The sequence below is a fragment of the Ranitomeya variabilis genome, chromosome 2 (assembly GCF_051348905.1).
Source record: "Ranitomeya variabilis isolate aRanVar5 chromosome 2, aRanVar5.hap1, whole genome shotgun sequence".
NCBI lineage: Eukaryota > Metazoa > Chordata > Amphibia > Anura > Dendrobatidae > Ranitomeya > Ranitomeya variabilis.
The window spans coordinates 245,899,612-245,926,585 of NC_135233.1; the positions used below are offsets into that span (position 1 = coordinate 245,899,612).

The 26,974-nt window shown below is 49.1% G+C and overlaps 1 protein-coding gene across 1 annotated transcript in view; it reads left to right on the forward strand.

The window, feature by feature from the left end:
- The window catches only part of PMPCA (peptidase, mitochondrial processing subunit alpha), a 53,360-nt gene that overhangs the window by 15,468 nt on the left and 10,918 nt on the right, over window positions 1-26,974 (forward strand). Inside the window, exons 5-6 of the mRNA XM_077284413.1 lie at window positions 2,603-2,697; window positions 13,738-13,838. Of these exons, the coding sequence (XP_077140528.1) occupies window positions 2,603-2,697; window positions 13,738-13,838 (196 nt within the window). The remainder of the gene's footprint in view (window positions 1-2,602; window positions 2,698-13,737; window positions 13,839-26,974) is intronic.

Genomic DNA, 26,974 nt, shown 5'->3' on the forward strand with positions numbered 1-26,974 from the left:
AATCACCTTTCTTCCCCATACTGATGCTCGGTTTGAACTGCAGGAGATTGTCTTGACCATGTCTACATGCCTAAATGCACTGAGTTGCCGCCATGCAAACGGATCCAGCGGAAAAAAATGGATCCTGCAAATGTGCTCGCAGGATGCGTTTTTTACCCATAGACTTGTATTAGCGACGAATCGCGACACGTCGCGTCCGTAGTGCAATGGATCCGTCGTGTTTTGTCGGACCGTCGGCACGAAAAAACGTTCAAGTGAACTTTTTTTGTCCGTCGCGTCCGCTATTTTCTACCGCGCATGCACGGCCGAAACTCCGCCCCATCCTCCCCGGACTTCAGAATGGGCAGCGGATGCGTTGAAACACTGCATCCGCTGCCCACGACGTGTAAAATTTCACAATGTGCGTCGGTACGACGCATAGCGACGGACCCGTACCGACGCAAAGGTGAAAGAGGCCTTAATGAGCATTTAAAAAAAAAAAAAAACGGAACAAAACGGCGTGGGCTCCCGCGCAATTTTCTGCACCAGAGGGGGAAAGCCGACAGCCAATATGAATATCAGCCTGCAGCTGTCTGCGTAGCCTTTACTGGCTATTAAAATAGGGGGACCCCCCAAAAAAATGATGTGGGGTCCCCCTATATTTTATAGCCAGAAAGGCTACGCAGACAGCTGCGGGCTGATATTCACAGCCTAGAGAGGGGCTTGCTATTGTAAGGTGACATTAAGCCGGGTTAATAACGGAGAGGCGTCAATAAGACACCTATCCATTATTAATCCAATAGTAATAAAGGGTTAATAAAGCACACACACATTAGGAAAAAGATATTTTAATATTCTTCATTTAACCATACTTACCATACTTCAGCGCCTGCAAAAAACGTAAAATAATAAACCGTATACTACCTGTCCGCCGTAGTCCAATTAATAACGAGTGTCCCACGATGATCTCCCCTATAGAACAGTGACATCGGGTGGCGTCACTGCTCTATAGGACTCTCAGTGACACACTGACAGGAGACAATGGCTCCTGCAGTGTATCACTGAGGTTACCTGAGTTCAAAGTCTCACTTTATGGCAATTGCTGCCTGGGAAAATTTCTCACACAGCAATGGCATAAAGTGAAACTAGGGACTATTTATTTTTACAGCGGTGGAGGAATACAGTGCGGAAGGATACCTGTATGTAATGTATGTAGTATGTATGTAATGTATGTAGTATGTATGTGGCATGTATGTAGCATGTATGTAGCTAGCATGTAGTATGTATGTAGCATGTATGTAGTATGTAGCATGTAGTAAGTATGTGGTAAGTTGTATGTAGCTAGCATGTATGTAGCTTTTTTTTTTTTTTTTTTTTACATTCAACACATTAGCCGGATGATGGGACTACTACTGTCCCATCATTGGCTAATGTGTCAATCACTGTCACTGTAGCAGGCATCGTCCGATGGGACTTGTAGTCCCATCGGACGATGCCTGCACACCGCACAGAGCCCCGGCACGCCCGCACAGACCACCGGCAGCCCATACAGAGCCCCGGGAGGCCCGCACAGACCACTGGGAGCCCATACAGAGCCCCGGGAGGCCCGCACAGACCACCGGGAGCCCATACAGAGCCCCGGAAGGCCCGCACAGACCAACGGCAGCCCATTCAGAGCCCCGGGAGGCCCGCACAGACCACCGGCAGCCCATACATAGCCCCGGGAGGCCCGCACAGACCCCCGGGAGGCCCGCACAGACCACCAGCAGCACATACATAGCCCCGGGAGGCCCGCACAGACCATCGGCAGCACGTACAGAGGCCCGCACACACACACGCACAGTGTCCGCCCACACTCTTCCCCCCTCCGGAACAGGATGTAGAAGCACAGAAAGGGCTTATTTACATTCCGATATTTCTGTCCCATTGATTTGCATTGGTATCGGTATCGGCGATATCCGATATTTTTTGGATATCGGTCGATCCAATCCGATACCGATACTTTTGGATATCGGAAGGTATCACTCAACACTAGTTATCAGTAAATCTATATAATAAATGTTTCTTAATTCATCATAGAAAATGTATAATACAATATGGTCATCTCCTTAATAAATGTACAATAGATCCAATAGGATAAAATGAAACGTACATATCAATCGTTCACCATGATTTTAATCAATGTTCATATATAGAGCATCTCTATGATATCCAGTGTGCAATAATGATTAGTTCATCTACAAGGAGAATATAGAGAATCGAGCATATATGAGAAGCATTTTCTCAAATGGAAATATAGTTACATCACAGCAGATCAAAAATATATCAAGGATGATTATAAAATGCTAATATATAGAGAAATCAGCTGACCAGTATATACAGACCCCACACGCACACTGCACCTGCCCACTATATTTCCATTTGTGAAAATACTTCTCATACATGCTTGATTATCTATATACTACTTGTAGGTGTACTAAGCATTATTGCGCAGTTTTTAGTTTTCTTAGAAACAGCGCCTCTCTTGTCCACTGGTGGTGTTTGGTATTGAAGGTTAATCCAATAATTTGTGCTCGTGTAGGGCCGTGACATGGGATAATATGTTTTTATTGTTTTCTTTCAGGGACACCACAATGTATGCAGTATCTGCAGACGCCAAAGGCCTGGACACAGTGGTCAGTCTGTTGTCAGAAGTAGTCCTCCAGCCACGGTTGTCAGGTCCAGACCCTTTATCTTGTTACTCTTCATTTTACTTCTTGAAACTTTGCTTCCTATTTCATTAGGTGCCTCCCCAAGCAGCATTTTCCAAAAGTGACATGTAATGTGCGACTATACCTGCACAGAGCAGGGTGGTGGTTTTAACTCCCAATGTCCATTGCTCCCTAAGTGAACATTGCAGGGGATGCTGCCGTGTACCTTCAGCACGTAGTTTCTAACCACAGACTTGAACACTGAAGCCGCTGTGAAATACAAATGGCCGTTTTGTCTCCAGCCTTTAAAGGGGAATAACATCATCAGAAATTACATTGTTTAACCCCTTCCCCACCTTTGACATATGGATACGTCCAGTCGAGTTTGCGTATACAGGAGCTGCGAGGGCACAATCGCCGCCGGGTGTTCAGAGGATTTCACAACTGACACATGGCACTCACTGCCAGTTGTCCCCACACCGTCCTCATCAGTTTAACCCTCTAAATTCTGTGATCGATATTGAACGCAGAATTTAGAAGACTGGCAACGTCATCTCGAGGGGGTGATCGTTCCCATGGTGACCCAATGTCGTCGTGATGAAATCTAGGTCACCAGGGATAGCATGGTAGTTAGATCATGCGCAGCGCATGATCTAACCAACTTTTGTCTCCAGCACTGACAGGTTATAAAGCATAGCAATGCTCCTGCATTGCTATGCTTTATAACTGCGATCAGAGCTGTTAAAGTCCCACAGTCAGAATAAGTAAAGAAGAAATATATTGTACCAATACTACGCGTTAGTTATTGTCATGTCCGAGACGACCCAAATATATAAAACTTTCCTACCAGTGAACATCAAAAAAAGGCAAAAAACTATGCTTTTTGGTCATACCACCAAACAAAAAGTGGAATGAAACGCAATAAAAGACGAATGTAAATAAAAGTGGTTCCGCTGAAAACATCATCTTGTCCTGCAAAAAGCAAGCCGCCATACAGCTCCATCAGCGGAAAATAGGGATTTTTGTGTACTCACCGTAAAATCCTTTTCTCCGAGCCACTCATTGGGGGACACAGGACCGTGGGTGTATGCTGCTGCCACTAGGAGGCTGACACTAAGTAAATACAAAAAAGGTTAGCTCCTCCTCTGCAGTATACACCGCCCACTGGCTCCGGATATTACCAGTTCGGTAACAAAGCAGTAGGAGATTAACAAAAATTAACCGTAGGTACAACATATCAGAGACTAGAATGCTCATCATAGGCAACAGGCCATAAAGGGTGGGTGCTGTGTCCCCCAATGAGTGGCTCAGAGAAAAGGATTTTATGGTGAGTACACAAAAATCCCTATTTCTCCATCGCCACATTTCGGGACACAGGACCGTGGGACGTCCCAAAGCAGTCCCTGGGTGGGAAACAACAACATAACAGTGTAAACTCATGGCACCTGCTGTCTACAGGTGCGCTACTGCTGCCTGCAGAATACGCCTACCCAGGCTTGCATCTGCAGATGCCTGAGTATGGACATTATAATGCTTTGAGAAGGTGTGCAGGCTAGATCAGGTCGCAGCTTTGTAAACTTGCTCTGCAGACGCCTGATTCCGAAGGGCCAAGGAAGCACCCACCGACCGAGTGGATTGTGCTCTGATACCCGCTGGGATAGGCTTGCCTATGACGCGATAAGCCTCTTGAATAGTCGACCGAATCCATCTGGCGATTGTCGACTTAAAAGCGGCCAGTCCCTTCCGGTGTCCCGCCGGGAGCACGAACAGAGCTTCCGTCTGTCAAAAGGGTGCCGTCCTAGACACGTGCTTCCTGAGGGCTCTTAAAAGATCCAAGGACACCACCTTGGGAAGACAGGTAGGGGACAGTCTGAGAACCACCTTGTCTCGGTGGAATGTAAGGAACTGCGTCCAGCAGGAAAGGGCAACCAATTCCGAGACTCGTCTGATCGACGTAATTGCGACGAGAAAAACCACCTTCCATGAAAGGAGAGATAGAGATGTCCTGCAACGGCTTAAAGGGAGATTCCTGCAGGACACCTAGGACCAGATTAAGGTCCCAAGCCTCTAGAGGTGCTCTATAGGGAGGCACCACATGGGAGACCCCTTGAAAGAACATTCTCACCTGAGGCTTTGAAGCAATTTTTCGCTGGAAGAGGACTGACAAGGCAGAGACCTGCCCTTTAAGGGAACTCGGCGATAGCCCCAAGTCCAGACCGGATTGAAGGAATTCGAAGATGGTAGGGATGTTGAAAACCAACAGAGGGCGACCTCTGCTTCTGCACCATTCAAAGAAAGTCTTCCAGGTCCGATGATAGATGCGCAATGACACTGGCTTTCGGGCATTGATCAAGGTAGAAACTACTTCGTGGGAAAAACCTGCTTGACTCAGAATCCAGGATTCAACGGCCAAGGCGTCAAACACAGGGCCCCTGAGTTCTGGTGGTAGATCGGACCCTGAGAAAGCAGATCCGGACGATCTGGAAGTCGCCAAGGAACATCTGCGATGAGCTGGACCAGCTCTGCGTACCACGCCCGGCGAGGCCAATCCAGAGCAATGAAAATCACCGGCACCCCCTCCTCCCTGATCTTCCTGATGACTCTCGGAAGCAAGGGCAGGGGCGGAAATAGTTAAGGAAGGTGAAACTGACTCCAAGGAAGGACCAGCACGTCCACTCCAATTGCTCTCTGGTCCCGAGACCGGGCTACAAACTGAGGTACCTTGGCATTGAACCAGGAAGCCATCAAGTCCACGTCCGGAGTACCCCAATGAAGGCAGATCTATTGAAAAACGTCTTGATGGAGAGACCAGTCTCCTGAGGCAAGACCTTGACAGCTGAGGAAGTACGCGGCCCAATTTTCCACTCCTGGAATGTGAACAGCCGATATGACCAAGTGTTTGTTTTCAGCCCAGTGAAGTATGTACTCGAACTCGCGCATTGCAGTTCTGCTGCGGGTGCCCCTCTGATGATTTATATAAGCCACAGCTGTGACATTATCCGACTTGATACGGACGGGGCGGCCTGCTAGAAGATGATGGAACCACCTCAGGGACAGCCAAATCGCACGGATCTCCAGGATATTGATTGGAAGGCGAGACTCGTGATGAGTCCAGGTCCCTTGTGCAGTGTGATGACGAAAAACCGCTCCCCAGCCGAGTAGGCTGGCATCGTTAGTGACTACCAGCCAGTTGACTGGGAGGAAGGACCTCCCTTGGAGAAGAGAGGTTCGGAGCAACCACCATTGGAGTGTGTGCTTGACCCGAGGGGACAGAGGACATGGTCGGTCGAGGGAGAAAGGACTCCCATCCCATGCGTCCAGCAGTGCTTGCTGAAGGGGACGAAGGTGCAGTTGCACAAACGGAATTGCCACCATCTTCCTGAGAATCCTCATGCCGAAACAGATCGAACAGGGGGACGGTTGACGGAGCCTCCGGACTCCATGTTGAAGAGCTAGGACCTTGTTCCGAGGGAGAAGCACCAACTCTCGGGAAGTGTCCTAAGTCATGCCCAGGAAGGAGATCCGCTGAGCTGGAACAGGAGATTACTTTTTTAAGTTGATCAACTAGCCCAGCCGAGAAAGAGTATCCAAGGAAATGCGGACGCACTCCTCGCAGGCTTAGAAGGATGGACCTTTGACTAGCAGGTCTTCTAGATAGGGGAGCACGACTAAACCCCGAACGTGTAGAATGGCCATGACAGCCGCCATGACCTTTGTGAAAACTCTGGGGGCTGTGGCGAGGCTGAATGGTAAGGCTGTGAACTGAAAATGTTCCCGGCAGACAGCAAAGCGAAGGAACCTTTGGTGAGGCGGGAAGATTGGGATGTGAAGATACGCATCCCAAATGTCGATGGAGGCTAAGAACTCGCCCTGCTCCATCGAGGTGATGACGGAACGGAGAGACTGCATCCTGAAATGTCGGACCTTGACAAATCTGTTTCAGAGCTTTAGGTCCAGGATGGGCCTGACTGTTCCATCCTTTTTGGGGACCATGAACAGATTTGAATAAAAACTGCGGAACCTTTCGTCTTCTGGGACAGGGACAATGACCCCGTCTCGACGGAGTGACTCGATGGCCTGGGAAAAAGCCAGAGCGCGTGTTCCCGCTTCGGGAGGCCGGGATGCAAAGAACCGGGTTGGAGGGGGAGAGAAAAATTCGATCTTGTATCCGGAGGACACCAGATCCCTCACCCACTCGTCATGAACTCCAGGAGTGGTTGGGCCTGTATGAGGCCTGTGGGCTTTTCTCTGATGGTGCTGCGCCCCGAACCAGGGGAACTGGCCGAGGAGGACCATGCGTAACTGCCACGAAAGGACCGAAAGCGAGCCTGTGGCTGTCGGCGGAACGGTTGTCTGAATCTCTGCTGTGGAAGGGAAGTACTTTTCCCTCCTGTAGCGTCTGAAATCAGTTGATCCAGCTTTTCACCAAATAAGCGGCCACTGAGATATGGAAGGGACGTTAAAGACTTTTTAGATGCAGAGTCCGTTTTTCCAGTTTCTCAGGCATAGTGCTCTTCTAATCGCCACAGCGTTTGAAGCTGTAAGTGCAGAGCAATTAGCCGCGTCCAGGGAAGCGTTTACTAAGTAATCGCCAGCCAAGGAAATTTGATTAGCTAGCTCCGTTATGTCAGAGGGGAGATCACTGTTCTGTAAGGCCTTATGCAGAGAGTCTGCCCAAAGAGTTACGGCTTTGGCTACCCAGGTAGCAGCGAAAGAGGGAAAGAGTGCCGAGCCTGATGCTTCAAACACTGAGCGGGAGAGACTGTCAACTAGGCGATCCATGGGATCTTTGATGGAAGATCCGTCCGGCAGGGATAGAAGAGTTTTGGAGGATAAACGTGAAACCGGAGGATCCACAGGAGGGGATTCTGTCCATTGTTTGCGGAGGTCAGGAGAAAAAGGATATTTGGACTGCAGAGACCTCTGACCTGCAAAGCGTTTGTCCGGACGCTCCCTATGTTGCTGAACTATGTCCTGGAATTCCAGGTGATTGGCAAACACCCTGTGAGGGACGCTTGGTCCTTTTGAAGGACACCGAATTATCCGTATTGGATCCTCATCAACCTGAAGTGACTGGTTGACTGCCTCAATGAGACTATTTATAGTACTCTGATAGCCTGGCGACTCTAGATCAAGAGGCCCATCAGACTCAGGTACAGGTGCCTGGGGAGCGGGAAGCAGAGCTAACGGACGCCGAGGCACCAGAAGGCCTGGGGGACGAGCTACGGATACTCTTCCTAGATGCCCGCTTTTGTCTGGAATGAGAGCGGCCCCTGCCGGCCGAAGATTCCCCTGCTGTAGGGGAGGTGTCCTGGAGGGACTCGATCGCTTTAGCCAAGGAAGCCATAGATTGCGAAAGTGACAAAGCCCACTCAGGGGGGCTAGTCACCGTGGGCTCGTTTTTTTTTTTTTTGTTTTTTTTTTTGGGGGGGGGCTCCTGTGCGCACTTAGGGTCACAAGCATGACAGAGCGGAGCAGTATGCCCGCTTGGTAGCGCAGCCTGACAGGAGGTGCATGAAGTGAAAAATACCATATGCGTTTTTACAGATTTTTTGGGAGGGTTTAGGCAGATACATGTTGTACCTGCTAACCTCCAAAACAGACTGCAGGACTGTTGGGGGGCACTTTATGTGCAGCTACAATAGCAGGGCACTCTGTGTGTAAATGCAAGAGGAGGAGGGCCTGTGTCAGTGTGCAGAGCGCAGAGAAAGAAGCAGAGATGGTTACCTGCTGAAGCCTCCAAACAAATGCACCAGCAGGGCGCATCGGACCCGATCAATGATGGCAACAACACAGGTGCAAAAAATACCGATGAAACAACCACTTTCAATCCAGTATTGTTTGGAGGCTTCAGCAGGTAACCATCTCTGCTTCTTTCTCTGTGATTTTTTTTGTCAATTTTCTGGAGGATTTTTAAGTCCTCTTTGTGCGTCTGTGAGCTTTTACTAAGTGTGCAGAGCGCCTAGCCAGAGCCTGTGTCCAGTCGCAGCGGAGTGCCAGTAGCCGGCGTCCAGAGGCTCATTTGCTTCAAAGAGTTTGTGGAGCACTTCTCGCGGTGGGCGAGGCCTCGGGTGTGACGCTCGCCGTGGGCGTAGTCGCGGCTTAGCTGGGGCCGAAGCCAGGGACTAAATTAGCGGCGCCCGGCCACAAGGCGCGGCCGGGCCCGCGGTGCGCTCGGGAGCCCCCCCTCACCCCCCGCAAGACTCACCGCTGAGGTCCTCTTCAGGCGAGGTATGAGGGGAGATGTACTAACCCTCGATCCGCCGCCCTCTTGATGAGGAGGTGGAGAGGGACTAAGGAGCTCCATGCAGCACCGCTGTTCTTCAGTGGTGGCACAGAGGGAGGGCGGCCGGATTATCAATAGAAAAGGTGGCATCTGTATATCCTAAGGGTTCGCTCCCCTAGGATTTCACAGGGCTATCTCGGCTGTGAATCCCACGTCGCAGGAGAGGATACGGGGAGTTGTGCTCTCCTGTTGATGTTTTGGGGGAGATCGGCCCCCTTAAAAGGGGCCGTCGCCCCAATCATCCTCTTGCGCAAAAGGCAAAAAAAGTAAAGAATAAAAAATGGATATAAAATAAGAATGTTTGAAAAAAACAGATGCAGTGTGCTTCCTTACGGACACTAAGCAAGAACTGGTAATATCCAGAGCCAGTGGACAGTGTATACTACAGAGGAGGAGCTAACCTTTTTTTGTATTTACTTAGTGTCTGCCTCCTAGTGGCTGCAGCATACACCCACAGTCCTGTGTCCCCCAATGTGGCGATGGAGAAAATAATAAAGTTGCAGCTCAGAATAAGGCGATGTAAAAATTATTTTGTTCTATAAAATAGTTTTTGTGTAAAAGCGCCAAAACATTAAAAAATATATAAATGGGGGAATCGCTGTAATCCTACTGACCCGAAGAATAAAACTGCTTTATCAATTTTACCACACGCGGAACAACGTAAAAAAAAAATCCTGAATTGATGGTTTTTGTTGATTCTGCTAACCAAAAATCGGAAAAGAAAGTGATAAAAAATGTCATGTGCCTGAAAATGGTACCAATAAAAACGTCAACTCATCCCGCAAAAAAACAAGCAGTCGGCCCTAATATGGAAAAAGGATAGTTTTTGAAACACCATATTTATGAGATCTATTTTTTGCAATAAAAGGCGTCTTTTAGTGTGTGACAGCCGACAAACATAAAAACACAATATAAATCTGGTATCGCTGTAATCACACCAATCTGAAGAATAAAGTGACCTAATCACTTGTACCGCACAAGGTACGGCGTAAAAAATAAATAAAACACATTCTTCACCTGCTGTTGATTTGTTCATTCTGCCTCCCAAAGACTGCAGTAAGGCTCGATGCACATTTACCTTCTGGTTTCTGTGTAAATCTCTGAAATATGTGATTCAGACAAAACCTCCGGCGTAAGATTCCCTATAATGAGGTAAATGGAGGCACTGTGGACGCCATAGGACCTGTGATCTGGCGGTGTCCGTCATTTTAGGATTGCATAAAAGTACCGTTGCCCACAGTTTTGTGCACTTCTGAAAAGGACACAGCTGAACAGAGGCTAGAGTAACTCTGCTGCCTCATTATAGTGAATGGATCCCTCGGGGTTTTCATCTGAATCACGTCACTCAGAGATTTAGATGGAAATCCCAAAGTAAGTGCTCAGCGTAGAGCACCAGATAAATGTGATCCCAAACGTTATGTAAAATGTTCCCAATAAAAACTTCAATCTATAAAAACAAACGAACAAACAAGTCACCACTCAGGTCTGTCATCTGTTAACGGAAATATAGTGAGCTTCCATGTTACTGGTAGCACAAAGGCTTTGGAGAAGCTAAATGGCTCTTCACCCGCCAAAAGAAATTCAGCAAATTCTCCGCTCCCAAATCCAAATGCCCCCCTCCCTTCTGAGCCCCAGTGTGCCTAAACTACATATAGCACCCACACGTTTGGCATTTCTGTAGTGATGACAACGTGCCTAATTAACCGGTGCCTGCATCCAGAAGCATGAGCTGGGTATAACGTACTTGTGACTGCAATAGCAAATTGTAACGAATAGAAATGGAGGCACAGTTATTGAAGTGTACATTTGTTTATTGCAATTTTCATGGAACCACAGGACCCCTGCCCAGGGGGCTCTGAAGGGGGCGTAACTAAGCGAGCCCCAGACTCCCATGGCAAGATCCCTCAAACAGGACCAGATTGGGAAGCCCGGTGATTCAAGGTGCTACCACCAGTTAGACCCTAGACATGTGGAAGCTGACTCTGTTGGACTGGCGGATTGGCAAGAGCCATAGATGGTGAAAAGCTTGGCAGAGGATTAGCACCCAAAGCAGATAGCAGCAGCAGATGGCACGGACTGGTGCAGGTGGTACTGGCGTCGTCCAAGAAGACGTGGAAAGGCACGGTGGACACTGAGGAGACAAACCGGAATTAGTGGGATGCATACAGAGCATGGACGCGCTGGTACAGGGAACCTGGGAACTAGCAACAGGAAGCACTTTTTGCTCAGGCACCTCCCTTAGTGCAGAGGTGCCTGAAATAGTACGGGTAATTCGGCCATTGGTTAGACCCTTTTTAGAAAATGGTGTGCTGTCTCTTTAAGAGACTGGGGGAGCACACCTTCAGGGCCGTGCGCAGGAACCAGGAAGCCGCAGCAGAGGAGCGAAGCGCGGAAGTCAGGATGGAGACTTTCGGGGGATCGGCGTTTCCGCTCGGAACCATGCAGCAGCGATGGTCCCGAGTTATCCGAGCGGGCCGGGCATAGGAAGCACGGCAGGGTAGCCGCGGAAGAGGAGGACCAGACCTCTGCAGCAGCGCCAGCGCTACACAGATTAGCAATTTTCACTTCGTAACATCCACTGCTGCCTGTTTCTGGGAAAACACCCATGGATTCAAAATAGTCACTACATCTGTAGATACATTCCCAAAGGACTATAATTTCCAAAATGGGCTCATTTGGGGGATTCTGCTTTTCTAGCACTTAGGGGCTAGGAAATTAGCGCTCCGTTCCTTCCTAGTATCGCTGTATGACTAAGCAGTACTGTACAGCCATGTATGCAGTATTTCTACATTCAGCAGAAATTGTGGGACACATATTGGTGCAATTTTTACCTATTTCCCAGTGTGAAAATGTAAAATCCGGGACATAAAACAAACTATGTGGTAAAAATGTAATTTTTTCTTTGTTGCCCAATGGTATAATATTCTGTGACCCACTCGTGGTGTCAATATGATCACTGCACCCTTAGATTAATTCATTGAGAGGTGTAGTTTGTAAAGTGGGGTCACTTATGCTGTTCTAGCACCTCTCCTAGTGGGTCATGTTACCTGCATACCATAACAGTAAAATATGCCCTATAGTGTGGCGCTCCTTCCCTTCTGAGCTTTGCATTGTTCCTGAAAAGTTTTTCCCGATTACATGTAGGGTATTGTTGCACTCAGGAGAAATTGTACAACAAACGGAGAGGTCCATTTTTTTTCCTATTAGCCCTTATAAAAATTAAACATTTGGAGCTAAAACTTAATTTTAGCAGTAAAAATGTAATGATTCTTTCTTCACAGCTCAATAGTATAAAAATCTATGAGGCACATGTGGCGTTAATATGACCACTGCTACCTTAGATGAGTTCATTGAGAGATGTAGTCTGTAAAATGATGTGACTTATGTTGGGTTTCTCCTTTTCTGGCACCCCAGGGGCTCTGCCAATTTGACATGGCACCCTGAAACCATTCCAGCAAAATCTGAACTCCAATATGGCACCTCTTCTCTTCTGAGCTTTGCACTGTGCCTCAAAAGTAGCATTTGCCTACATATGCGGTATCGGCTTACTCAAGAGAAATTTCACAACAAATTGTACTGTGCATTTTCTCCTGTTACCCAATAAATTTTGGCTAAAAGAACATTTTTTGGGGGGAAAATTATTTTTTTATTTTAAGAGTTTAGCATTATAAAATTCTGTGAAGCATCGGGGGTTCAAGGTGCTCACCACACATCTACATTCCTTGAGGCGTCTAGTTTACAAAATGGGGTCACTTGTGTGGGATTTCCACTGTTTAGACACATTAGGGGTTCTCTAAATATGACATGGCGTCCGCTAATGATTACAGAAAATTTTGTGTTCAAAAAATCAAATGCACTCCTTCCCTTCCAAGCCCTGACGTGCAGCTAAACAATAGTTTTCCTCCACATATGGGATATCGGCGTACTCAGTAGAAATTGCACAACAATTTTTGGCATCTATTTTCTCCTGTTACCCTTGTGAACAAAAAAAAAAAAAACTGGGGGCTAAAAGAGCATTTTTGTGGAAAAAAAAAAATTGTTTTTTGTTTTTTTTTACAATTTGACGGTTCAATATTATAAACATTAGAATTTTTTGTGAAGCACCTGGGTGTTCAAGGTTCTCACCATACATCTAAAGACGTTCGTTGAGTAGTTTAGTTTCCAAAATGGTGTCACTTGTGGGGAGTTTACACTGTTTAGGCACATCAGGGACTCTTCAAACGCAACATGGCGTCCGCTATTAATTCCAGCCAATTTTGCGTTCAAAAGTCAAGCAGTGCTCCTTCCCTTCCAAGCCCTGCCGTGCACCCAAACATTAGATATTCTCCTGAACACACCAATACCCCATGTGTGGAGAATATCTAATGTTTGGGCGCACGTAAAAAAAAAATTCACAATAGGTGATGTCACAGCTTACCTCCTCTTCTTCCTGTACAATGACTGATAACACCTCTATATACAGTAGATAACACAGGATCCACCATTCACAATAGGGGATGTCACAGCTCACCTCCTCCTCCTGTACAATGACTGATATCGCCTTTATATACAGTAGATAACACAGGATCCACCATTCACAATAGATGATGTGACAGCTCTCCTCCTCCTGTACAATGACTGATATCGCCTTTATATACAGTAGATAACACAGGATCCACCATTCACAATAGGTGATATCACAGCTCACCTCCTCCTCCTGTACAATGACTGATAACACCACCATATACTTGGGGAAACCCTAACCACGTGAAACCCGGCTGATGCGGAGCTCCTCTGTTGTAGATGAAGAGCTGGAGATGACTCGCATGGCCATACGCTTTGAATTGGAGGACCTGAACATGAGGCCGGATCCGGAGCCATTACTGACGGAGATGATTCATGCAGTAAGTGATGCCGGGATTATATTACTAACTACATCATTGTTTGACTGTTTTTGTTTTCTTTTGCGGCAAAGCATTCAGGGTATTTATTGGGAAATGAAAGCTATTGATAGAGCTCTTATATTAACCCTTTCATCGTCCACGATTTATTATATTTTTTCCTCTTCTTTGTCTTCCTAGAGCCATATCTTTTGATTATAATTGTCATAGAGGAAAAATTAAGATTTATAAGACCTTTCCAGGGGGGAGGGAACATTATCCCCCCACACACACATTAAACATATGAAGAAGAGGGAAAACGGCCCATAAATGGGGAAGATCTGACACTACAACCTTCCTTTTGAAGTGAGAGTAATTATAGCTAGCGAGAAACAAACAAATTAAAACCTTTTGAAGGAGACTCCCTTCTGTGGACAGGTGATTAAAACAGAATGTCTGTTTGAGATCTGTTGATGCAGGAGAGAAGTGCAGAGACTCCTTTTGTTCCAAGGAAGAAGCGTCCTGGGTTCAAAGGATTCTTATGAGCATGTTCCAGACATTGTGTGTCCATTGTCCAGATATGAATATTGGGGCTTTATATCAATCCAATATTTATGGGATATAGATTTTCGGCGTTGTAGCGAAAGGACTGATGTGACGTATTTACTTACATCACTGTAGGGCCACTACCCTCCAACTTAATAACGGTCTGATAGATGATGCAAACCAGGCCATGTTTGATCTCTATGTAACGGTAAAATCATGATAAGAAGTATCAATATCTACTGCCTGGAACATTAAGGGGCGAAGATATCCTGTAAGCTGGGGATCTCCTAAAATTCTGACAGACCCAGTACATCCCACAATCCGCCCCCACATGAGGTCATCAAGTGGAGGTGTGAGGGCGTAGCACTGAGCTAATAAAAAGCAATATTTGGGTTTGAGTCATTAGCAGTCCTTGGAAGACGTACGTTCGTTGTGGTTCTGTCCATTATATAAAAATCATACAATGTGATCTCTCACAGTTGAAGTGTACCTACAATGAAAATGACAGACCTCTCCATTCTTTGTAGGTGGGATAAGTTGCAAAATCGGCAGTGTATCAAAGACTTGCGTATATACTCATGTATAAGCCGACTTTTTCAGCACATTTTTTTGTGCTGAAAATGCTCCCCTTGGCTTATACACAAGTCAATTTTTCCGTTTACGGCAGGGGAGGGGGAGCTGCGGGTCACAGGAGGCAGGATCTGGCGGCTATAGGCTGTGCCCACTTCTAAAGATAAATGAATATTCACTGCACTGGCAATGAATATTCATTTCTCTGATAGCGCGCACAGTTACAACCGCCGGCTTCCAGTTTATAAAAAAAAACAAAACATCCTACTTGCCTTCCATGCGCGGCCTCTCAGCATCTCGTTCCGGTGCCAGCAGCTCCTGTTGCCAGGCAGTCACGTGTACCCGCTCATTAAGGTAATGAATATTCACCTCTCTCCACTCCCATGAGCGGCGACACGTGATCGCACGGCCGCAGGAGCTGCTGGAAGACGGAACGAGCTGCTGCGAGGGTGCGCAGGGAAGGTAAGTAGGATGGTTTTTCTCCTTCGCCACATTGGGGGACACAGACCGTGGGTGTATGCTGCTGACACTAGGAGGCTGACACTATGTGATACAATAAAGGTTAGCTTCTCCTCTGCAGTATACACACCACCCAGTGGCTCTAGAGAGAACCAGTTCATGCTTAGTGTCCGAAGGAGGTACACTGGGTCTGCTACAGACCATACTTTTTTATTTTATTCCTTTTCATTTTTTATTTTTTTCTACGAAGAAAGGGCGACGGACTTTCAATCAACAACAGGCGAGTATGTGGAGTGTCGCCTCCCCGTATCCTCTCCTGCAACACAAGTCAGGCGTGAGTTATACTAGGGGTGACGGTTCCCATCAGGGCATCGGTCTCCCCACACCAACAACAGACAGGAACATGGAGTGTTGCCTCCATATACCCCCTTCTAAGCCAGGCTACAGCCTGACACAGCCCTGTTCCATCCTAGGAGAGCGAACCCTTAGGATGCACAGAAGCTCCTATGGTGTCCGTGCTGCTCCCACTGCACCACCACTGATAGAACAGCGGTGCTGGAAGGTCCCTCCACCTCCCCATAGAAGGGGACGGTGGATAGAGCGTCCCTGCACCGTCCGCTTCATACCTGCATCCAGGCTCCGCAGTAAGCAAGGCCTTCCATCCGGGCTCCGTGGTAAGTTGAGGACCCAGGGGGGGCTCCGGTAGCGCATCGCGGGCTCGGTCGCACTTCCTGGCCAGGCGCCGCAATTTAGTCCCCGGCTTCAGCCTTTGCTAGGCAAGCATGTAGCTCCGCCACAAGTGCGCGATTGTGACGGAGGTCCCGCCCACTTTCCTGGCACTTCTCGTTCTCCACGAGAAGCGCCTTTCTACTCTCAGCAGCCATCTTACCCACCAGGAGGACAGGACTGCATAATGGTTCCACGAGCGGACAACCAATAGGTTGTGTCTGAGGACACAGGACCTGGGTAAGAGCTCTGCCACACTTTCCCCAGGCCACCCCTTGTATTTTACACAAAGGGCTCTGCTGTACCTCCTTTGAAGTACAGCACTCTCTTAGAGCTGCACTTGTAAGCTTTCCCTGCAGTATATACATATACATGTATTGGAGATAAAGGTACAGCATGTCCCTACCTAAGACTTCCAAAAAGGCCGCCAAAATACATAGTGTGTTTCACCTCATGTCAGGCTGCGTTACCGAGCAGACACACTACTCCACTCTGCAAAACATGGGTTACCAAATGCTCTCAGGAGCCTCCCGCTGCTACCGATACTGTGGCTAGTCCCAATGAGTGGGTTGCATCCTTATCACAGCCCATTGTTTCCTTAACCAAGGCCATAGAGTCCCCTCCAGGACCCCTCCAGGAGTGTGAACACTAATCTGCCTGTCTCAGAGGACTCCCTTACATCTCGGGAACCAACGGTGCCATAGTTTGGCGCTACAGAGAGCGGCCAGACAAGCACTTTGCAGGACAGAAGTCCCTTGAGGCCAGATATCCTTTCCCATCTGACCTCTGAAAACAATGGGCAGAATCCCCTCCAGTGGATCCTCCTGTGTTCCGATTGGCTTCCAAAACTCTTCTGTCCTTGCCTGATGGATCCTCCATTCGGTTTTTGAGGCATCAGGTTCTGCACGTGCTCCCTCCTTTGGAGCAACATGGGTATCTAAAGCCATGGTATCCTGGGCAGATTCTCCATCTCATGTCCTGATTCTGCACTGAAGTATTACAATGAAACCCTGCAAAGTGCCCTGGATGAAATTGCACCTCCTATACATAGAACAACTCTGCACAGACGGCGACAACCGTGGCACACGCTGCAAACACGTTTCCTGCAGTGGTGCTCCAGGTGTCCCGAACGTCTATGGAGAAAATCTAATCTACCCGAAGATTTCATCCATTATAAGTTCATGCTTAAAACATACAACTCTGCCCTTCACCTCTCCAAACCAACCTATTTCAAACCCTCAAAACCTCACCGTCCAATAACCCTAAATGTCTCTTTGACACTTTTCATTCCATACTCAACCCAAGAGTACAGGCCCCAACCACGGATCTCCGCGCTGGCAATCTGGCCAATTACTTCAAAAATTGACCACATCCGACAGGAAATTATCTCCCAATCCCTCCCTCCTCCTCACTATGCTACTCTCCATCGGCCTCAAGGACACCGTTCTCTCCTGGTTCTCCTATCTCTCTGATTGCTCCTTCACTATATCTTTTGCTGGTTCCTCCTCCTCTCACCTTCCCCTTACTGTTGGGGTTCCTCAAGGATCAGTCCCAGGCTCCCTCATCTTCTATTTGTATACTGCCCCTATTGGACAAACAATCAGTAGATTTGGTTTCCAGTACCAACTCTATGCTGATGACACCCAGTTATACACTTCTGCTCCTGATATCACCCCTGTTTTTCTAGAAAACACCAGTAATTGTCTTACCGCTGTCTCTAACATCATGTCCTCCCTCCTGCTGAAACTGAACCTGTCAAAAACTGAACTCGTGTTTCCTCCCTCTACTAACCTACCTTTGCCTGACATTGCCATCTCCGTGTGTGGTTCCACCATACTCCCAAGCAACATGCCCGCTGCCTTGGGGTCATACTTGATTCCGAGCTTTCATTCACCCCACACATCCGATCACTGGCACGCTCTTGTCATCTGCACCTCAAAAACATTTCTAGAATTCGCCCTTTTGTTACTTTCGACTCTGCAAAAACTCTTACTGTCTTCACTTATTCATTCTCGTCTGGACTATTGTAACTCTCTACTAATCAGCCTCCCTCTTACCAAACTCTCCCCACTCCAATCTGTCCTGAATGCTGCAGCCAGGATCCTATTCCTCACCAATCGTTATACCGGTGCATCTACCTTGTGCCAGTCAATGCACTGGTTACCCATCCACTCCAGAATTCAGTACAAAACTATTACCCTCATCCACAAAGCGCTCCATGGCTTAGCACCACTCTACACCTCCTCCCTGGTCTCAGTCTACCACCCTACCCTTGCTCTCTATTCTGCTAATGACCTGAGGTTAGCATCCTCCTTAATCAGAACCTCCCACTCCCGTCTCCAAGACTTTTCACGTGCTGCGCCAGTTCTTTGGAATGCACTACCCAGGGTAATACAATTAATCCCCAATCCCCACAGCTTTAAGTGTGCCCTAAAAACGCACTTGTTCAGACTGGCCTACCGCTTCAACCCATTAACCTAACTATCCCTGTGTGGCCCATTCAAAAAACTTAAACTATAATCAGGTTCCTCGCATCATGTTCTCATACGCTTTATGCATTAATAGCCCTCTGTGTCTGTACTATTACATATTTTGGCTGTTAACTGATTCATCCAGCTTTACATGAACACCCGATTCTTACACTATGGCTTTTCCGAACAATGAAAGCAATTGTTACCATCCACCTCTCGTGTCTCCCCTTTTTCCTCATAGTTTGTAAGCTTGCTAGCAGGGCCCTCACTCCTCTTGGTATCTGTTTTGAACTGTGATTTTTGTTATGCTGTAATGTCTAAAGTCTGTACAAATCCCCTCTATAATTTAAAGCGCTGCAGAAAATGTTGGCGCTATATAAATACAATTATTATTATTTTTATATTATTATAAGACTATACAAAAGAGCAATCTTCCCCCGGAGATATCGGAGCTGGCAAATCAGATTTCTTTGGCCCGGCGACTATGAAGTAAAGGCATTCATAGACGCGGCTAATTGCGCTGCGCTCGCGGCTTCAAACACAGCAGTTATCAGAAAAGCGTTATGGCTCAGGGACTGGTGAGCGGACTCTGCATCCAAGAAGTCCTTAACTTCTTTGCCTTACCAGGGCGGCCGCTTATTTGGAGAAAGGCTAGACCAGCTTATCTCAGATGCTACAAGCGGGAAGAGCAAGTTCCTTCCCCAGCAGAAAGTTAGGCATCCTATTCGCCGACCGCTGCAGACACGAATCCTATCCTTTCGCAGCAATTTCGGCTGGTCCTCTACGGACAATTCACCTCTTTCGGGGCATCCCGCTCAAAGGGACAAGAGTCCTCAGGCTTTGGGCAAGACCAACCACTTGTGGAAATCCCGCTCCAAGCAGGCCAGATCTAGGAGATCCAGGTCCCAGAGACTCTCGGTTAAATGACTCGTGATGTGGTCCGGACGACACCAGCAGAGTAGGCAGCCGCCTACTCTATTTCTGCCATGTCTGGCTCGCCGTCGTCCATGACGAACGGGTCAGAGATCTGGTGTCCTCCGGATACAAAATCGAGTTTGCTTCCCATCCTCCAACCCAGTACTTTGCCTCTCTTCCCCCCCAAAGAGGGAATCAGAGTTCGGTCCTTTTACCAAGCCATCGAGTCACTCCGCCAGGACGGCGTCATTACCCCGGTCCCGGTGAACAAGGGGTTCTATTCAAATCTGTTTGTGGTCCCAAAAAAGGATGGTACAGTCAGGCCCATACTGGACCTAAAGCTCCTGAACAAATTTGTCAGAGTTCGACATTTCAGGATGGAGGCTCTCTGTTCTGTCATCTCCTCGATGGAGCAAGGGGAGTTCCTGGCCTCCATCGATATTCGGGATGCATATCTTCACATCCCAATCTTTCCCCCTCACCAAAGGTTCCTGCACTTCGCCGTTCGCGAAGAACATTTTCAATTCACAGCCTTGCCCTTCGGCCTTGCTACCGCCCCCAGGGTGTTCACAAAGGTCGTGGCGGCCGTCATGTCCATTCTACACACTCTCGGGGATTGGTTGTCTTGCCCTACATACTATATACATACAAGACTATCTCTTGATCAAGGGACTGTCCTTCCAGGGCTGCGAGGAGTGCGTCTGCATTTCTTTGGGTACTCTTTCTCAGCTAGGTTGGTTGATAAACCTGAGCAAATCTTCTCCAGGCCCAGCTCAGCGGATTTCCTTCCTGGGCATGATCCTGGACACTTTCCGAGAGTTGGTGCTTCTGCCTCAGGACAAGGTCCTTGCCTTTCAGCAGGGGGGCCAAAGCACTTTATCAACCATCTACTCGTTCCATTCGCTTTGGCAGAGGGTCCTAGGGAAAATGGTGGCTGCAATGAAAGCCGTTCCATTCGCTCAGCTGCACCTACGATCTCTACAACATGCGCTTTTGGATGCATGGGACAGGAGCCCCTTCTCACTCGATCGTCCGTGCCAGCTTCCCCCGCTGGTCAAACAGGTACTCAGGTGGTGGACGTTTCGGTCCTCCATCCTTCAAGGGAAATCCTTAGTCCTGGTCCATTGGCATGTGGTCACTACTGACGCCAGCCTTCTGGGTTGGAGAGCAGTCTTATGTCATCACACGGCTCAGGGGCGTTGGTCTGCTCAGGAGTCACGTCTTCCGATCAATGTCCTGGAGATCCGTGCAATTCGGCTGTCCCTACGGCGGTTCCATCATCTCCTGGCAGGCCGTCCGATCTGAATTCAATCAGACAATGCCACAGCCGTGCCTTACATAAATCATCAAGGGGGCACCCGCAGCAAAGCGGCAATGAGCGAGGCGGAACACATCCTTCGTTGAGCCGAAAGAAACCACTTGGTCATCTCGGCTGTTCATATCCTGGGCATGGAAAACTGGGCTGCGGACTTCATCAGCCATCAAGGCCTGGCCTTGGGAGAGTACTCGCTCCATCCGGAGAGTTTCCAGCTTATCTGTCTTCGCTGGGGGACCCCAGATGTGGACCTGGTGGCATCACGGTTCAATGCCAAGGTGCCAGAGTTTGTAGCTCGGTCCCAGGAGCCTTCGGGGTGAACACGCTCGTCCTTCCGTGGAGCCATTTTCGCCTTCCCTACCTGTTTCCCCCATTGCCTTTGAGTCCGAAGGTCATCAGGAAGATCAAAGCAGAGGGGGTTCCGGTAATCGTAGTGGCTCCAGACTGACCACGCCAGGCGTGGTACGCAGATTTAGTACAACATGTCGCAGATACCCCCTGGCGACTACCAGATCGACCGCATGTAGAATGTTGGATGTTTCTCCTATGCCTCATTGGGGGACACAGGACCATGGGTGTTATGCTGCTGCCACTAGGAGGACACTAAGTAAACACAGAAAGAATAGCTCCTCCCCTGCAGTATACACCCTCCTGCTGGCTCTCAGTGAACCAGTTCTTGCTTAGTGTCTGTAGGAGGTACTTGGGTCTGTTTCAGACCCCACCGTTATTATTTTAATTTTTGATTTTTTGTTCTATTTTTTTCCTTTAACGGGGCGAATGGGGGCGACGGATCCTTTCTAGGCTCCGATCTCCCCAGAACCATCAACAGGCAAGTTCGTGGAGCGTTCCTCCCGTATCCTTTCCTGCAACGTTGGATGCCAGCCCTGAGCTCACCTTACGGGCGACGGTTCCTTCGCGTTCCGATCTCCCCCCTCCATCGCAGGCGACCACAAGGAGTAGCCCTCTATCTACCTCTCCTGGAGCCAGGTGCATAGCCGGACATGATATATATGGCGTCCGTGCAGCCACCCTCTGCATCACCACTGATATAGCGGATGACGCATGGCGGCAGAAGCTCTCCACCCCCTCCCTGACTATGGCGACGGTGGATTGAGCACCGGCCCACCGTATCTACCATGAGTACGCTGGGGGGTCCTGGTCCCCGGGGTATGGGAGGTCCGCACCTTAAGCCTGTGTCCGTGGGTGGTCTGTAGTGCGGCTACCCCACAAAGGAGTGCAGCTAATGATGGCGCTAATAGCGGTCGCGGCGCTGCAGGCCGCAACCGCAGAAGAAAAAAAAAATTCCCTCAATGCAGGCCGAAGTTTGGGCCACGCCCATGGCAGTTAGCCCCGCCCACTTTTTCTGGCGCTTCTCGTTCCCTGTGATGAGCTCCCACTTCCTGGTCTCGGTGGCCATCTTGGGACTCCCACAGCCCTGATACTGCAGCACTGCTCCAGCGTTTCCTATCACAGCCCTCAGGACTAGCGTTTTTCTCTGCCTATACTGCGGACCTGCCCTGGGGACTCAAGACACAGGACCTGGGTAAGCTGCAGACACATAGCTTAACCCTTCCCCTGCTAGTAAGCGCTTTCCTCCAGGCTTTACTATGTCTCAACCAAAGCCTCAAAAAGTCTGGGAAAACCCACTGTATTTTTCGCTGCATGTACCTCTTGTAAGGTATCATTACCCCGGGGTCACAATACTGCATTATGCACAGCTTGTGAACCGGTGACGGCTCAGGAACCACCTGTTGCTGATACTGAACCCAGTGAGCCTAGTCCCCCTGAGTGGGCTACCTTCCTTTACCCGGTCTATGGCATCCCTGGCAAAAGCGTTAGACTCGTTCCGAGACCCTTCCTCTATCCAGGGCACTAATACAGACGACGCTTCCGATAGTCAGAACCCCTCGTACTCCAGGGGTCGTACCTTGCCAAGGAGTTCTCTTCCAGGAAAAGGACTCATGCCATATCCCCAGACCATCAACGGTTTTCGGGTTCTGAGAGCTCCATTTCTCGCTCCCCTTCCATTGGGCCTAGTAGAGAACCTGTTTCAGAGGACGATTCTGATATGTCCCTAGATCAGGAATTTCATCATGATCAGGAGACTCTCGACTCTAATTGAGTCAGTGAATAAGGCTTTGAGACTTGAGGAGGAACCCTTATCTAAAACGGATCATGCCGTGTCCTGTAAGAGGACCAAACGAGCTCACAGAGTGTTCGCCACTCATCCCGAGTTTAAGCAAATTGTTGAATCTCACAGGATACGTCCAGATAAACGATTCACAGGGCAGAAGCCCATGGATTCCAAATATCCCTTTGCCCAGGATCTAAGAAAAGATAGCCAGAGCTGGAGATTTTGTAGTGACCGCGTCCCTGCATGCCGCTGACTGCACTTCTCAAGCAGCAGCAAATGCCATCACCATCCGGAGGTCCTTATGGCTCAGGGACTGGCGTGCGGATTCTACTTCCAAAAAGTCATTGACTTCTCTCCCATATCAGAGCGGTCGCCTTTTTGGCAAAAAGCTCGACCAGTTAATTTCTGACGCCACCGGAGGGAAGAGTAAATTTCTTCCACAACAGAGACCCTGTCAGCCCTTTCGGAACCTGCAACCACAGGCTCGTTCCCGATTTTTTTTCGTTACAACTCAAACTGGTCCTCTACTTCCACATCTCCCGGTTCCGGCCGGGCACAACATGGAGATACATGGAGACAGAGGTTCACCGGCCTCTTTTAAGCCTTCCCCTTCATGGAGAGGCAGGCCAAGGCAGCCGGGATCCAGAGGCGCCAGAACGGGCAGACCTTCCACACAATGACTCCCTGCGGTATCCGGGGGACACCCTCAAAGTAGGCGGCCGCCTGCTTTCCTTCAGTGCCGCGTGGCTCTCGGTCGTTCACGAAGAGTGGGTCCTCGATCTAGTGTCCTCCGGATACAAGATAGGTCTCTTATCTCGTCCTCCAAACCGTTTTTTCCTGTCTTCTCCCAGGGCAAAAGCATCAGAGTTCTTCAAAGCTGTAAGCTCTCTGAGAAAAGACGAAGTTATTATTCCGGTCCCTCAAAGCGAAAGGTTTTTATTCAAACCTCTTCATTGTTCCAAAGGAGGACGGTACAGTACGGCCCATACTGGACCTAAAACTGCTGAACAGGTTCGTCAGGGTACGACGGTTCCGGATGGAATCGCTTCGTTCTGTCATCGCCTCCATGGAAAAAGGCGAGTTCCTGGCGTCTATAGACATCCAGGACGCATACCTCCACATTCCTATTTTACCTTCTCACCAAAGGTTTCTTCGCTTTGCAGTTCAGGAAGATCACTTCCAATTTGTTGCTCTGCCCTTCGGCCTCGCCACCGCTCCCAGGGTATTCACCAAGGTCATGGCGGCTGCCGTGGCCATACTCCACACCCGAGGAGTGGTGGCGCTCCCGTATTTAGACGATATCCTCATCAACGGCCCCTCTTTCCGCTCCTGCAAGGAAGCCGTGGCCATCACAATAGATACCCTTTCTCGCCTGGGTTGGAAGATAAACTTCAAAAAATCTTCCCCAGTACCGGCTCAGCGAATTTCCTTTCTAGGAATGATACTCGACTTGTTCCGGGGGTTGGTTCTTCTTCCCCCGGAAAAGATCTCAGTCTTACAGCGAGAAGCTCAGAAGCTCTCTCAGCCTCGCTCTCACTCTCTGCGCTTCAGTATGAGAGTCCTTGGCAGGATGGTAGCAGCTATGGAGGCGGTTCCATTTGCCCAACTACACCTCCATCCTCTACAGCATGCCCTCCTGGCTTTTTGGGACAGGAACCCGTTCTCCCTAGACCGTCGGTTCCTCCTTCCCCAGCGAGTCAGACAGTCTCTCAGGTGGTGGACATTGAAATCTTTTCTTCCAGTACACTGGCTGGTTGTGACGACAGACGCCAGTCTTCTAGGCTGGGGAGCGGTGTTCCTTCATCACACTGCTCAGGGCCGCTGGTCCCCCCCGGAATCACGCCTTCCAATCAACATCTTGGAAATCCGGGCGATCAGGCTGGCACTTCTCCAGTTCCATCCCTTCCTAGCAGGCCGCCCAATCAGGATTCAGTCCGACAACGCCACCGCAGTGGCATACATCAACCGCCAAGGGGGAACCCGCAGCAGGGCGGCCATGACAGAGGTAGGCCACATCCTCCAATGGGCCGAGAAAAAACGCTCAATGATCTCTGCGGTTCACATCCCGTGAGTGGACAATTGGGAGGCAGACTTCCTCAGTCGGCAATGCCTCGACTCCGGGGAGTGGTCTCTCCATCCGGAGATCTTCCACCAGATCTGCTGTCGTTGGGGAACCCCAGACGTGGATCTGATGGCCTCACGGCTGAATTCCAAGGTTCCCGACTTCATGGCTCGGTCCCACGATCCGGCAGCCATCGGGGCAGACGCTCTTGTACTCCCGTGGCATCATTTTCGGCTTCCGTACATATTTCCCCCGCTTCCTCTCCTACCGAGAGTCATCAAGAAAATCAGAGCGGAGAGGGTATGCGCCAGATTGTCCGCGCCGGGCGTGGTACGCGGAACTAGTTCAACTAGTTGCCGACGTTCCCTGGCGATTACCGAATCGTGCAGATCTGCTATCTCAAGGCCCCTTTTACCACCAGAACTCAAGAGGCCCTGTGTTTGACGGCATGGCCGTTGAGTCCTGGGTCCTAACCCAGGCAGGTTTCTCTCCAGAAGTCATAGCTACCATGATCAACGCTAGAACGCCTACGTCTATGCGTATCTATCATCGCACTTGGAAGACTTTCTTTTCATGGTGTAGCGACCGAGGACGTTCTCTTCTACATTTTTCCATCACTTCCATTCTCGAGTTCTTACAAACGGGTTTGGACTTGGGTCTCGCCCTTAGTTCTCTCAAGGGGCAGATCTCAGCCCTGTCCTCTTCCAACGCAGGATTGCCAACAGATTACAGGTCAAGACGTTTATTCAGGGAGTCTCCCATCGGGCGCACCCCTATAGGATGCCGTTGGAACCATGGGATCTTAATCTGGTCCTCAGTTTTGCAACAGGCTCCTTTCGAACCTCTACAGGAGATTTCCCTGTCTCTCCTTTCATGGAAAGTTGCTTTTCTAGTTGCGGTCACCTCTATCAGACGAGTCTCCGAGCTGGCGGCTCTGTCCTCTCAAGTTCCGTTCCTGAATTTTCATCAGGATAAGGTGGTTTTGAGGACATCCCCGTCTTTTCTACCGAAAGTTGTATCCTCTTTTCATCTCAATGAGGAGATTGTCTTACCGTCACTCTGTCCGGCACCAGTCCATTGCATCGAGAAGGCCCTTCACACACTGGATTTAGTGAGAGCTCTTAGGAGATACATCTCGTGGACAGCGTCTTTCCGCAAGTCAGATGCCCTGTTCGTGCTCCCGGAAGGACCGAGGAAAGGGTTTCCCGCTTCCAAGGCGACAATAGCCAAATGGATCCGTTCGGCTATTCAGGAGTCCTACCGAGTCAGAGGTCTTCCTGTCCCAGCAGGGATAAAGGCTCACTCCACTCGGTCAGTGGGTGTGTCTTGGGCCATCCGGCACCAAGCTTCGGCAGCACAAGTTTGTAAGGCTGCGACTTGGTCCAGCCTGCATACCTTTACAAAACATTACCATATTCACTCTCAGGCCTCGGCAGATGCGACCGTCGGCAGACGTATTTTGCAGGCGGCTGTGCCGCATCTGTAACTTGTGGGTGCAAGTAACAATTGCAGTTAAGTGTTTCCCACTCAGGGACTGCTTTAGGACGTCCCATGGTCCTCGGTCCCCCAATGAGGTGTAGGAGAAAAGGAGATTTTTGTGTGCTTACCGTAAAATCCTTTTCTCCGAGCCAATCATTGGGGGACACAGCATCCACCCTGTTAGCCTATTGGCTTTGGTTTTTGTTGAGTTAACTTGGTTTTTTACATAGTTCATCCTTGTTAAATATTAAGCTCCTACTGCTTTGTTACCGAACTGGTTCACTGAGAGCCAGCAGGAGGGTGTATACTGCAGGGGAGGAGCTATTCTTTCTGTGTTTACTTAGTGTCCTCCTAGTGGCAGCAGCATAACACCCATGGTCCTGTGTCCCCCAATGATTGGCTCGGAGAAAAGGATTTTACGGTGAGTACACAAAAATCTCTTTTTTGATCTCCCCGAGGTCATTCATCCTTATGTTTACCAGA